General features: G+C 37.2%; 1 protein-coding gene across 1 annotated transcript in view; it reads right to left on the reverse strand.

Annotated features, from left to right (window-relative positions):
• LOC120306146 (SAP domain containing ribonucleoprotein) overlaps positions 1–12,034 on the reverse strand; it is a 69,982-nt gene that overhangs the window by 2,207 nt on the left and 55,741 nt on the right. Inside the window, exon 10 of the mRNA XM_039338837.1 lies at positions 1,084–1,173. Coding sequence (XP_039194771.1) covers positions 1,084–1,173 — 90 coding nt within the window. The remainder of the gene's footprint in view (positions 1–1,083; positions 1,174–12,034) is intronic.

Genomic DNA, 12,034 nt, shown 5'->3' on the forward strand with positions numbered 1-12,034 from the left:
TACCACGATAAATAGCTTAGGGGGCAACAGAAGTCCTAATCAAGAATCTCCAGGGAAAAGGTGTCTTTTAGTATATACAATACTACAAAAAGAGCTTTTTGTTTCAGGCACACTCACTAAATGCCCTGACGGAGAAGCATGGAATCCCTCAGACCACAGACCAGCCACCCCCTTCGCTCCAACTGAACAGGCAGATCATTCTACAGCTGCTACTTCATTTTGGGAAGCAGTGCTTGTGTTGCATCTAAGGAAAACAAAAAGCACCCCACAGAAGGTGCCAATGAAAATAAAGTTCCTGTTGGTAACACTCAGGGTTCAATCCAATATCCAAATATTGTTCCCTTCTGTCAGTGAAGTTAAGACTTTAGGAAAAGGACTACTTGTGGTCGAGATTACATCTTAATAGTGCAACCAACCTAAAAGCAAAGTTGCTGAACCAAAAAACAACAACCCTGCATACTAGGAATAGAAAGATCAAATTAGTATTGGGAAGGAACCATAGGTCTGGTAACATAATGGCAGATGCCTGCCGTCAAGAATTTACAAAAAGATTAAAGCAATAGCAGTGTTGTTTTAACACTCGAAGAGACAATAAAACAATGCTGCATGCATGCCATGTGATATACATACATCCCACACTTTAAAAAGCACTCTTTAAGCTCTACATTAGATAGAAAATTAGTCTGGTTCTACAACCCCTAATTCGAAATCAGCTATGTTGATAACTGGGTAATCCTGGACAACTCATAAGGGTAGACATACAAGATAAAGCTAAATTATTCCAAGTTTTATATCTATTGTATAGATTAATGACAGAAAACCCTGACTAGTCTGTTTTCAAAAATTATCCAACCTATCACAAAGCAATAACCTGAAACTATCCTTAAAGAGAAAAAAAAAGCAAATTTCTGACATAATCAAAAATGATTTATATCTAAGTTAGTATACAATAATTTAATGGGACTATGAGGACTGGGCAAAGAAAAACAGAAAAGTCACACAGTGCCATCTTGTGGAGTGCCTGACATTATTTCAATTACAGAAAGTCTCAGTGCCCAAGACGTTATAAAAAAAAAAAGTTACCTCTGTGTCTTCTGTAGTTCCTGCTCCAGCTGAACTTGTAACAATGCCAAACCTCTCCTTTCTTTTTTTCAGTTTTTCATCATCTTCGGTCTATATAGAAAGAGAGTAACACATTGGAATGTAGACTGAGATAATAATTTTAAATCCTATCATTTTATTTTGCTACCTGGGGTATCAAAGAATTGGTAGAAGAATATTCACAACTACCAGTTACTGCATGCATTGAATTGACATCATTATCAATATAGACAATGTGCAATAAGACGTTGATCATAGACATAGCCAGAGTTGCTGCATAATCAAGTTCTTTCTGTTTTGATAGTCTTTCTAGTAATTAAAAACTTTAAGCTAAATCCAGAATCAGTGAAAATGGCAATTGCTACCAGAAACAATGATGTGTAATATAATGCTAATGGGACACAGGTACACTATGTCATATTTTTGAATTCCTTTTGTTTAGGTTTTTGCAGTTGCAAGGCATTTTCAAAAAAGAAAAAAAAATGAAATGAACGTCACAAGCATTTAATATTATTGTGCTTCTTTTAACCCACAGGTAACAGCAGGACCAAACTACTCATCCATTAAACCAAAAAGGTTGATAACAGCTTGACCTATGAACTAATAATTTTAAAAATATAGACTTTCTTTCCTCTACAATTTAGAATTTAAGCTGAAAGCGTATCATCTTCTTTGCAGGACAAAGGCCTTTTAAGTCTTTTTTAAAGACTGGGAATTATATACAGTAATGTGCATTTTAAGATTGTGATTTTTATAATACTTTTAACTACAGAAAAAAAACCTTCCTAAAATAGAGGATATATTTTTTATTTTAGTATGAACAAAACTTGCAGAACTTTAGAAACTACTGAACAAAATCTAATCATTAAGATTTTCAGAACATGAAGGTAATAATTAGAATGAGATAAAGAGTGCACCTGAACTTTATTTCTGAGCAGGCCATATTTTTAATTTAATCCATTTGCTACCATTAACGAAAGCATTTGCATTAGTTGACTTGTACAGCACTTAACTTGCCTTCATAAATTCTGTTTCAATTATTTTCAATTATGAGCGAGCAAATAAATGCTAATTGATGTGGGTTCTTTGGATTTCTTCAGCTGATTTTCCTGTAAGCCTGGGGCTTTTTATTCTTTTAACCTTTAACCATGCTTGTGGCTTTGGCCTAACAGTAATAATCAAGACCATCTATTAACCTTTAAGAGCTTCCATGCCATCCATTTGGCATATAAATTCTCTTGTGCTATTTTCAGCTCTAAAAGATTGTCCAATTACTTTGCTTTGCTTCTCTAATTCAGCTCACCAGTTCATACAGGATATTTACAGTCTTCTCCCTCTCCTCTTTGATATATTTGATAATTGAGTAACGAGAGGCTCAGAAGTAAGCAGAGTCGAGGAAAGGATGGAAATGGAAATTTAACCACATAAAATACTTAGTTTTATTTGCTTGGATCGTTAATCTCACTTGAATGCAAAACTTCCCGTATCCATTAAGAACCTTGATAAATGGAATCTGAACTTTGTCACTGGCTAGGTCACAGGTCGGCAACCTGCGGCTCTGGAGCCGCATGCGGCTCTTTGAGCCTTCCCCTGTGGCTCCCAGCCTCCTCTGCCTTTGCAGAGAGAGACAGAGACAGAGAGAGGCAATTGCACTTCCCTGCTTCTCTCTCTGTGTGTGTGTGTGTGTGTGTGTCTGTGTGTGTGTGTGTTTTGTGTGTGTGTAAAAGAGTGCACTCACAGTGTTCTCCGAGCAGCTGAAAAGCTTTCTGGGCAGAGCTCCTCCCTGTGCTGCGTCTCTGAAGGAAGCAGGAAGCAGGAAGGGCAGGAGAGAGCTAGCTAGCCCAGCTAGGCTGACTCAGGAATTCTGGGAGTTGAAGTCCATGAGTCATAAAAGAGACGAGGTTGCCTACCCCGGAGGTTGTTGGACAACAGCTTGAAGCTTGCCAGGTGAGCAGCAGATAGGAGGGGGGGGAAGAAAGAGAGAGAGAGAAAGAGAGAGAGAGGGAGAGATAGAGAGAGTGGGGGAAGAGGAGTGGCAGACCAAGGGCAGATAGAGAGGGAGGGAGAGAGAGAGACAGAGACAGAGAGAGAGGGACCCTTTTGACATCTAAAATGAAGATAACACTGCATATATCCTTTTTTTACCTGTGTGTGTATGTAATTTTATTCTCTTAAAGCATTCTCTTGGTGATCATTGTTTTAATAGTAGGGATATTCCCAAGAGTCATATTTTTACTTTTATTTTTAATGTGTATATGTGTGTGTGTGTGTGTGTGTGTGTGTGTGTGTGTGTGTGTGTGTGTATACACATACACACATACACATATACATACACATACACACACCTATAATAAAGGTAAAAAAGGATATATGCAGTGTTATCTTCATTTTAGATATCAAAAGGGTTTTGCGGCTCCCAGTGTTCTGTTTTTGGTGGGAAACGGGTCCAAGTGGCTCTTTGAGTGTTTTGGGTTGCCTACCCCTGGGCTAGGTTATATTATAATATTATTTATTATTGATAGAACTTTTATATGATTGCCTATTTCACAGAGTGGCTCCTTAATCAATGGAGCCAAATGTTCATTAAAACTATTGATGAAATGTTGATGAAATATCAGGATTATAATGACCATATAAAGCTTGCTTTGTTTCATATTTCATCTATGCAAATAACTTCTCTGATTGAGCTTAATCATCCAAGCAATAACAAATAGCGTTATTTATAAAAGAAATGCAAAACAAACTGATCAATCAATTCGCTCATAAGCTCACTCACATCACTGATATATTATGCAACCTTTGTCATCAAAGTGGTGCTGATTACATCATGAACAAGGGTCAGCATTGTCTTTGTTATATTGACCCTTTCCATAACACTACAGTAATCAAGCTCAACTTTGTTAATTATAACATCTTAATCAGTCACAGCAGTAGTAACAGTTGAAAAATTTAATTAAAATCCAGCATGGGCTTCAGACAGTATCAATGTGAATATAAACAGGCATAAATCTTTTCTATACACTTATATCTTTGGAATGGCTCTTGCCTAACTCAACACCTTCATCAGATTTTATTTTCCAATCTTAGAAAAATTATTAAGCAGTGAGAGGGAAGTCCAAATCTGGCCTGAAATATGCATATTTGGTTTGGGCACAGAACTGAAACAAGTACCGTATATGTCGGCTTATTAGGCGACCCGGCGTATAAGACGACCCCCGTCTTTATAGCCCGGCCGCATTCCTAGAACGTCGTCTTATACGCCGGAAACTACCAGTATTTCTGGCGTATAAGACGACTCGGCGTATAAGACGACCCCCGTCTTTGGCGCCGATTTCAGCGCTCGTGGAAGTCGTCTTATACGCCGGCATTTACGGTATATTCTAGGCACAAATGCTTTGGAGTTGGGGGACAATGACAAGTGAACAAGGGTAGCAGTAGTACTGAAGTGTAACTAGGCAAAAGAAGTAGGTGGGAAGATGTGGGGAGGGGGGAGGAATAGGTTGGAGGTAAGGAAATAAAGCTGCTGGGAAGTGATGTCTATATAGGTTAGATGTGCCATACTTGAAATCGAGGGAAACAGCAACAGCTGGATGAGGTACAGAAAGGAAGTGGTTGGAAGCCAATTGGATATGTTGTATTTGAATTCAAGGGTACTGGCAGCGATTAACAGAAATTAGAGAAATGAAAAATCCAAGTGGAAAACAATGGAAAGACACATGTGAAACACCAGCTTCACCTTCTTTGTCCTGCAGATTTTGTTCCGGCCCAAACTAGGAACCACCAAAATATTATGGTGTTAGGTTATTTCTGCTTGGATTAATTCAGCTGAAACTCCAGTCCAGACTGAAGTTATTTGTCCCAGGTTTAAAACAAAACATATTTTCTATTATGTGCATACCTGTAATATTTAACTTTCAGAGATTAATTGATTTGACTATGTACTGTCAAGTCATTGTCAATGCTTAGTGACCACCTGAACAGATCTCTAGCCCATAGAATCTTTTGGAACCTATAATAGTTTGGCTAAGACTGCCAAAAGAATAATAAAATGTTTTATTAATTAATTTATTAATGTTAATAAATTAATATTAATAAATTAATGTTTTATTAATTTATTAATGTTAATTTGTCTAGACAAATTAACTGCCCAAACAATAGAAACTGCTTATTTTAATGTTAAGATAGGGCAAAAAGATCTACATTTGTTTTTATTATGCTAGACACTATATCCCAAAGGATTTCTTCGAAGTCAGGAACCATAGTGGGTTGTTGAGAGAGATGCTGGACACAGGGAGAGCATTCTGAAAGCTAGTAAGTATTTGCTGGGGGAAAAAAAAACCAAAATTTTGTTTCTTTCCATTTCAACCCAAGGATGCTTTTTCACGAGGCAACTGGACTTTCTTTTTTTTCTTTGAAGATGTTTCGTTTCTCATCGAAGAAGCTTCTTCAGCTTTGACTCGATGGTGGAGCTGAAGAAGTTTCTTGGATGAGAAGCGAAATGTCTTCAAAGAAAAACAAAAAAGTCCAGTTGCCTGGTGAAAAAGCATCTTTGGGATGACTATGACCTGGATGACAGAGAATCTCCATAGATATTTTCATTTCAACCCATTTTGAAAATAAATATGGTTAAGAAAATTAATCTGCAATAACAACTTTTGGGGAACCTGGGGAAGAAACATACAGCTCTTGATCTCAGGTTGTGCATCTGTTTTATGCAAACAAAGGTCTTGCAACACAGAACAATTTGATTAGGGATATCTGAAATTATATTCTGCCAGCTTTTATCAAACAAGCAAGACTATTAACACATCTTAATTAAAAGGTAGTCTTGTTTAACAAGGTGAGAAAACATCATTTTATCCAAATAATTAGTTATTTTTGTTACTTTACAAATATAAACTTCAATATTTTCTGCTTAAAGGGCTTTCTTCTTCTATTTGATAACTTATTAAGTAAACAAAGATATATAGTACTTTAAAATAAAGAGAAAAAGAGGAAACAAAGGAGGGGAAAAGGCACTGTCTGAATTTAATGGCATACTTAAGGCCATTATAGTATGCTTTATATGGCATACTTCTGTCTGCTTGTAAATGGATATAAAAAGTGAAATATAGTATCCTTTTTAAAATTTTAATATGAATATATATGAATAAAATATATTTCTGACACAAAGATTAATCTGCAGGCATAACCAACCACCAACATTCAGTCTTTTGCTATTTCCAACTCTACAAGGAAAATATGCATAATGTAATAGAAATTCTTATTAAAACTAAACATATAATTTATATATATTTCAATACAGTACTGAAGTATTAATCCTTCCCAAATCTCATTGTTTAGGTCAATGATGGTAACCATGACTGTATCCTTAAAGCCAAAAGGACATTTAAGAAAAAAAAAATAGCCAAACCACAACTTTAAATGAACTAACATATATAATGGGACATAGAAGGGGCTGTAGGGAGCTTTTTATTTTTCTAGTGACCTCTTATAATCACCCCACCCCCCACTCACTGCCTGAAGGGAAAGTGTGTAACAATCCCACTAAATCAACATGGTTCTAATGATCTCCCTCACTTGACCCCCTAGCATACTAGTGTCAGATGCAAACATGTTACAATAAACTTCACTCCATCCTTAGCTCCTCACTGACATGTTTTGATTCATGGGATGCTGAAACCCATCTGAGGAAAATTACCTCTATCAAAACACTTCTATCTCAGCATCTATCAAGCTTTGCTATAGCCCCGGGGCACACTTGAGTGTGCACGTGGGCATTTGTGCATAAGAAGTGGGGGGTGGAAGCTGACCTTTCTTCTGAAATGATAGATACATTTCTTGAAGCTTGTGATATTAATGCTTTCTTCTTGTACTGTTCACGCAGAAAGCTTCGAAGAACAATTCTAGTTATTCTAATAGGAATCTGATACCTGAAATATCGCATAGAGTCTAACATCCATAGAGTCTCCAGGCTATTTCACATTTTTTTTAATTTAAAAAAAAATCAATGTGTTAGAAAAGCTGCATGTTTGTATTAATTGCCTGGCAACTGGCATTGTAAAGTATATTAATAAACCTTTAGCCTCTTTATTTAAAAAAAATATTTTCTGGGAAAAGTAAACATACTTGAAAGTTGATGGAAACTTAATAATGAAATGTGAGGCAGATATGGGATTTCAGCAGCCCTGTCCCTTCATCTACTGTACACAATTTCCTAGGTAAAAGTTTATTCCAAGACTCTTGTTCCCCTGCTACGATTATCATGCCTTAGAAGATTTTTCCTAGCATCCAAGTGGACTGTGCTTTTCTGAACCTTAAGGCCATTATCAAGACAACACAGAAGCTGCCATCTTCTTCAAGAGATTGGGCTTCAAATCCTCGCCAGTGCCCCTACCTTACCAGTAAGAGTCCTTGGGTAGAGACCTCCTAACCTTTCACCAGACATAAACTTGTAGAGTCTTGCTAGTCTGAGCATTGCCCAGATTAACAAAATCTGCATCAAATGTTGGGGAACCGGGATAATCTGACAGGAAGTGGCTACCGGAACAAGCCCTAGGTGGACGAGACAAGAGAACCCAGCATTGATGGAGTGCTACTGCAAAAGAGAAGAAATATATGAAACATACAAGGTAACTATGGATGGATGGAAGATCTCCCCTCCCACCTATCAGCTGTTCAGCAGGGAATGCTAGCACAGTCTAGGAACCACGCGCAGACGTCTATGGAACCCGTTTGAATCACCTTGTTAGAAACGGTCTCTCAGCCCTGAAGATGTTGGGGAGTTTTCCCAACGAAAGCTTGGCAACCTTTTAATATAGTAAAATACTTTAATTAAAGTATTTTAACTTTAAACTCTCCTGGTGAACGCGCTTTATTCATTCCATTTTTATATATAATATATATATATATATATATATATATATATACACACACACACACACACACATATATATATATATATATATACACACACACACACACATACACACACACACATAATTTTTTTTATTTTTTAAACCAACAAAACAAAACAAAACACACATACACACACAGTGTATGCTCCTCCCTTTTTTTAACAGCAATTTCGTTACGGTAATCTTCTATTATTTACATTTCCCCCCCTTATTCTTCTTTAGAATATTTATCCTTCTTGTCCCGTTGTTTTTATTATACACACATTTTTCACTTTTGACCTTTCCACATTTATTCTCCTCTATTATTTCTAGTCTCCAACCAGTCATACCACTTGTTCCATATTAGATAGTACTCTGTGCCTTCCTTTTCTTTTATCTCTTTTGTTAATTTGTCCATCTCAGCACAGTCCAGGATTTTTTTTTTTATCACTTCTTCCTCTGATGGTATATTCTCATTTTTCCAGAACTGTGCATATGCTATTCTTGCTGCGTTGTTATATGTAGAATTAAGTATATACTATATTTTCTTCTGCAGAACAACCTTGTGAGGTGAGTTGGGCTGAGAGTGAGTGATTGGCCCAAGTTATCTAGCGGCTTTCCTGCCTAAAGGAGGCCTAGAACTCATAATCGCCTGGCCGCTACTCCAAACTGGATCTCTGTAAGCTATTAGGTTATGACTGCAGAGAAGCAAAACAAATGAAGCAGAATCATTCCACCAGCTCTGTTGAAGGACCTACTGCCTTTGGTTCATTCATCATTTTTAACAAGCAATGGCAATTCCATTAGGCAACAGGAAGAGGGATGAAAAATAGTGCCATTTCATTACTTCTGCTGAAATCATTCAACATAATTTTAAGAACTGGTGCCAAATTTTGTTTTTTTCCCCCAATCTTCTCTATCTGCAGTGTTTACCATACAAGTCAGCAAGAAGAGCTGATACTGTTGGGGGGTTTTTTGGGGGGGGGGAGGGGAGGGTTCTAATCAAAACACACTTTAAATAATAGTAAAATAACTAGGAAAACCTTCACTGAGTTGTACTAATAACACAAAGAAAACTTTCAAACAGTCTTGGATACATATTTTTTTAAGAATCTCAAAAAGAACATAAGCACTTTGAATGACAGAGAGGCCAATGTACATAAGAAAGCTGCACAATGGTTCAGATTCAATTGGGAAAAGAAGTTTCAGAACAGACACAAATGCAGTCCATTCCCCAACTCATGAAAGTAGCCACATGTCTCCAGGATGATGCAGTTGCTATAGGGAGGTTTGCTGCACCACATGTTCTTGGGAAAAAAAGCACAGCTGTTTAATAACTAAGAAGAGTATTTATAGCTCAGGGTTGAACTGTGGGGTCCTTGGTGCTCTCTGAGCTTGATTGTTTTCTTGCAGATCTCTCATTACCAAACAAGGCAACATCATCAGTGCTAGAAGGGTAGTAATAGTAGACCAAAGTTTGCACTAGTGCTGGCCACCATGACCAGCTGGTATGTAGTACAGCATAACATTTTGCCAGTAAATTTGCTGCGGTTTTCTCAAGGTTGGTGGGACCATTTTCTGATTGGAACATTTTCTTCTTCTTGTGTCTGGAATTCTTGGCCTGTAACTTGAAAGAACTGAATTCTTGATATCTTTGGCTACCTGAGGGCTGGATATTTACCTTCTGGCCGATTGCAGCATTACCTGGAATGTGAGCTCATGTACTATTACCACCTGTTTAGTGTCTTGTAACATGTAGGGCTGCTTTTAAAGAAGGAAACCTCAGTTGGTTAAAATAATGGCCCAGGTGTTTATTGGCAATAGTCAGTGGGATCATATTACATCCTGTATTAGTTCTCTATTAGCTTCTGAGTACAATTTAAAGTGCTAGTTTCTACTTACAAATTCTTTTATGGCTCACCCCATTTTATGTCCAGGACTGCATCCTTCTGCAAGTGGAAGTCAGCCTGACCTATTCAATCAAGCAACTGGTTATTTCCCATTTTTGGGAAGTCAAGTTGTGAGGACTGGAAGAACTCTTTTTTTTTCTATTATAGGGCAGGCCCTCTGCTATGACCTTCCTTTAGAGGTTCATTAATTTAAGGATATGATGCCACTTAATTGTTAGTGGGCTTTAGCTAACTTTTCTATATTATATATTTTGTGTTCTTGCTATAAGTTAACAAAAGACTTTAGACTGAGGAAGGTAGGAGAGAGGGAGAAAAATGATTTCCTGAAACCAGGGCTATAATCTAATTTTTATAGGCTTCCCAGTGACTGATCTTCAGATCAGAATTAAAAAAAAAAAGTTTTAAACTCGTGAGAGGGAGGGAAGGGGAGAGAGAGAGAGAGAGAGAGAGAGAGAGAGAGAGAGAGAGAGAGAGAGAGAGAGAGAGAACACTTGAAGGAAAAAAAATGATACTTGGGCCTTAGAAGGTCTGTGTCCCTATTTTGTCCCTTAAACCCCACTCTATAATTCAAGGAAAAATCAGGCCAATATTGGATTAAAATAAAATAGGTTCCTTAAGACACTCATTCCACCCTTATTCCACCCCCAAATTTTCCCAACATTTTAGTTATAGCAATTTCAGGACTTCTTTGGAAGATGCAAAAGTGTTGGCTCGAGGCCACAACCGATCAGAAGCCAATACAGATGACAAAACAAGTCTCATTTGATTACTAGTCCTTGTTAGCTACCTACCTGTATTTAGAATACTGCAAAGTTGTATATTTTTATTTTTTGTATTTAATTTTATTTATATGCCGCCCAATCCCAAAGGATTCAGGGTGGCATATAAATAAAAGATGCCAGTTCTTTCAGCCTTCTAGCCACTGGGGCCTCCTGTGATTTCACTGACAATGATGCATTTGAAAGCTCTCCCAAACTATATACTGACCTCTCCTGTTGAACACCACTCATCTGGGCTGGCAATATATTCACTACCATGTCAGCGTTTCAAGGTAGATAATATATTAAAACAGAAGCAGTACAGACTCCACGTATGTTTATACAATGAAATATTGTTGTAAAATGAGATAACAGTTCTTGAAAGCCATTCAGAAATCTCTGGCCCATCATATACCAAATAAAATCAAGACGGAGCTATTTTGAGATTTTTAAAAATCGTGTCCTGTTTTGTCAACTAGTTCCTTGATTAGAATATTGTTCTCTGCTTGACTGTTTATACTTATTTGGGTGTTGGCTGCTGGAAAGAATAGGGGGAGGTTGTATCCTTTCTTAGGTGTTTTGTTTTTTTGAATAATATATAAATGTGGTTTATCTCTATGTATTGATGACTGATTAATCTGACTGCCAAGTTACCAGAAATTCTGTAGCATTTTGGATTTTGCTTAGTCTAGGATGCTCATAGTTTCCCAGCATGATTGACTCTGTCCATGTGTTGTGAAATTAAGAATTTCCATCATGTCTTCTGATTGCTTGTTGGTGCCTTCTGTGATCTGATTTTTCTTGGTTAGGTTATTAAGGTTTCTCTTGATCAGGCTATCTACTTTCTGTATTAGGTTGGTGTTTACTGGGATATAGGTTTCTTTGTCTTCTAGTAATACTATGTCTGTTTTGTATTTACAGTGAGGGGAAAAAAGTATTTGATCCCCTGTTGATTTTGTACGTTTGCCCACTGACAAAGAAATGATCAGTCTATAATTTTAATGGTAGGTTTATTTTAACAGTGAGAGACAGAATAATAACAAAAAAATCCAGTTATAAATTGATTTGCATTTTAATGAGTGAAATAAGTATTTGACTCCATTGCAAAACATGACTTAATAAGCATTTGACTCCATTGCAAAACATGACTTAGTATTTAGTGGCAAAATTCTTGTTGGCAATCACAGAGGTCAGGTGTTTCTTGTAGCTGGCCACCAAGTTTGCACACATCTCAGGAGGGATTTTATTCCACTCCTCTTTGCAGATCCTCTCCAAGTCATTAACGTTTCAAGGCTGACGTTTGGTAGCTCGAACCTTCAGTTCCCTCCACAGATTTTCTATGGGATTAAGATCTGGAGATTGGCTAGGC

Source organism: Crotalus tigris, unplaced genomic scaffold, assembly GCF_016545835.1.
Source record: "Crotalus tigris isolate CLP2741 ecotype Arizona unplaced genomic scaffold, ASM1654583v1 scf7180000017721.692284, whole genome shotgun sequence".
Lineage (NCBI taxonomy): Eukaryota > Metazoa > Chordata > Lepidosauria > Squamata > Viperidae > Crotalus > Crotalus tigris.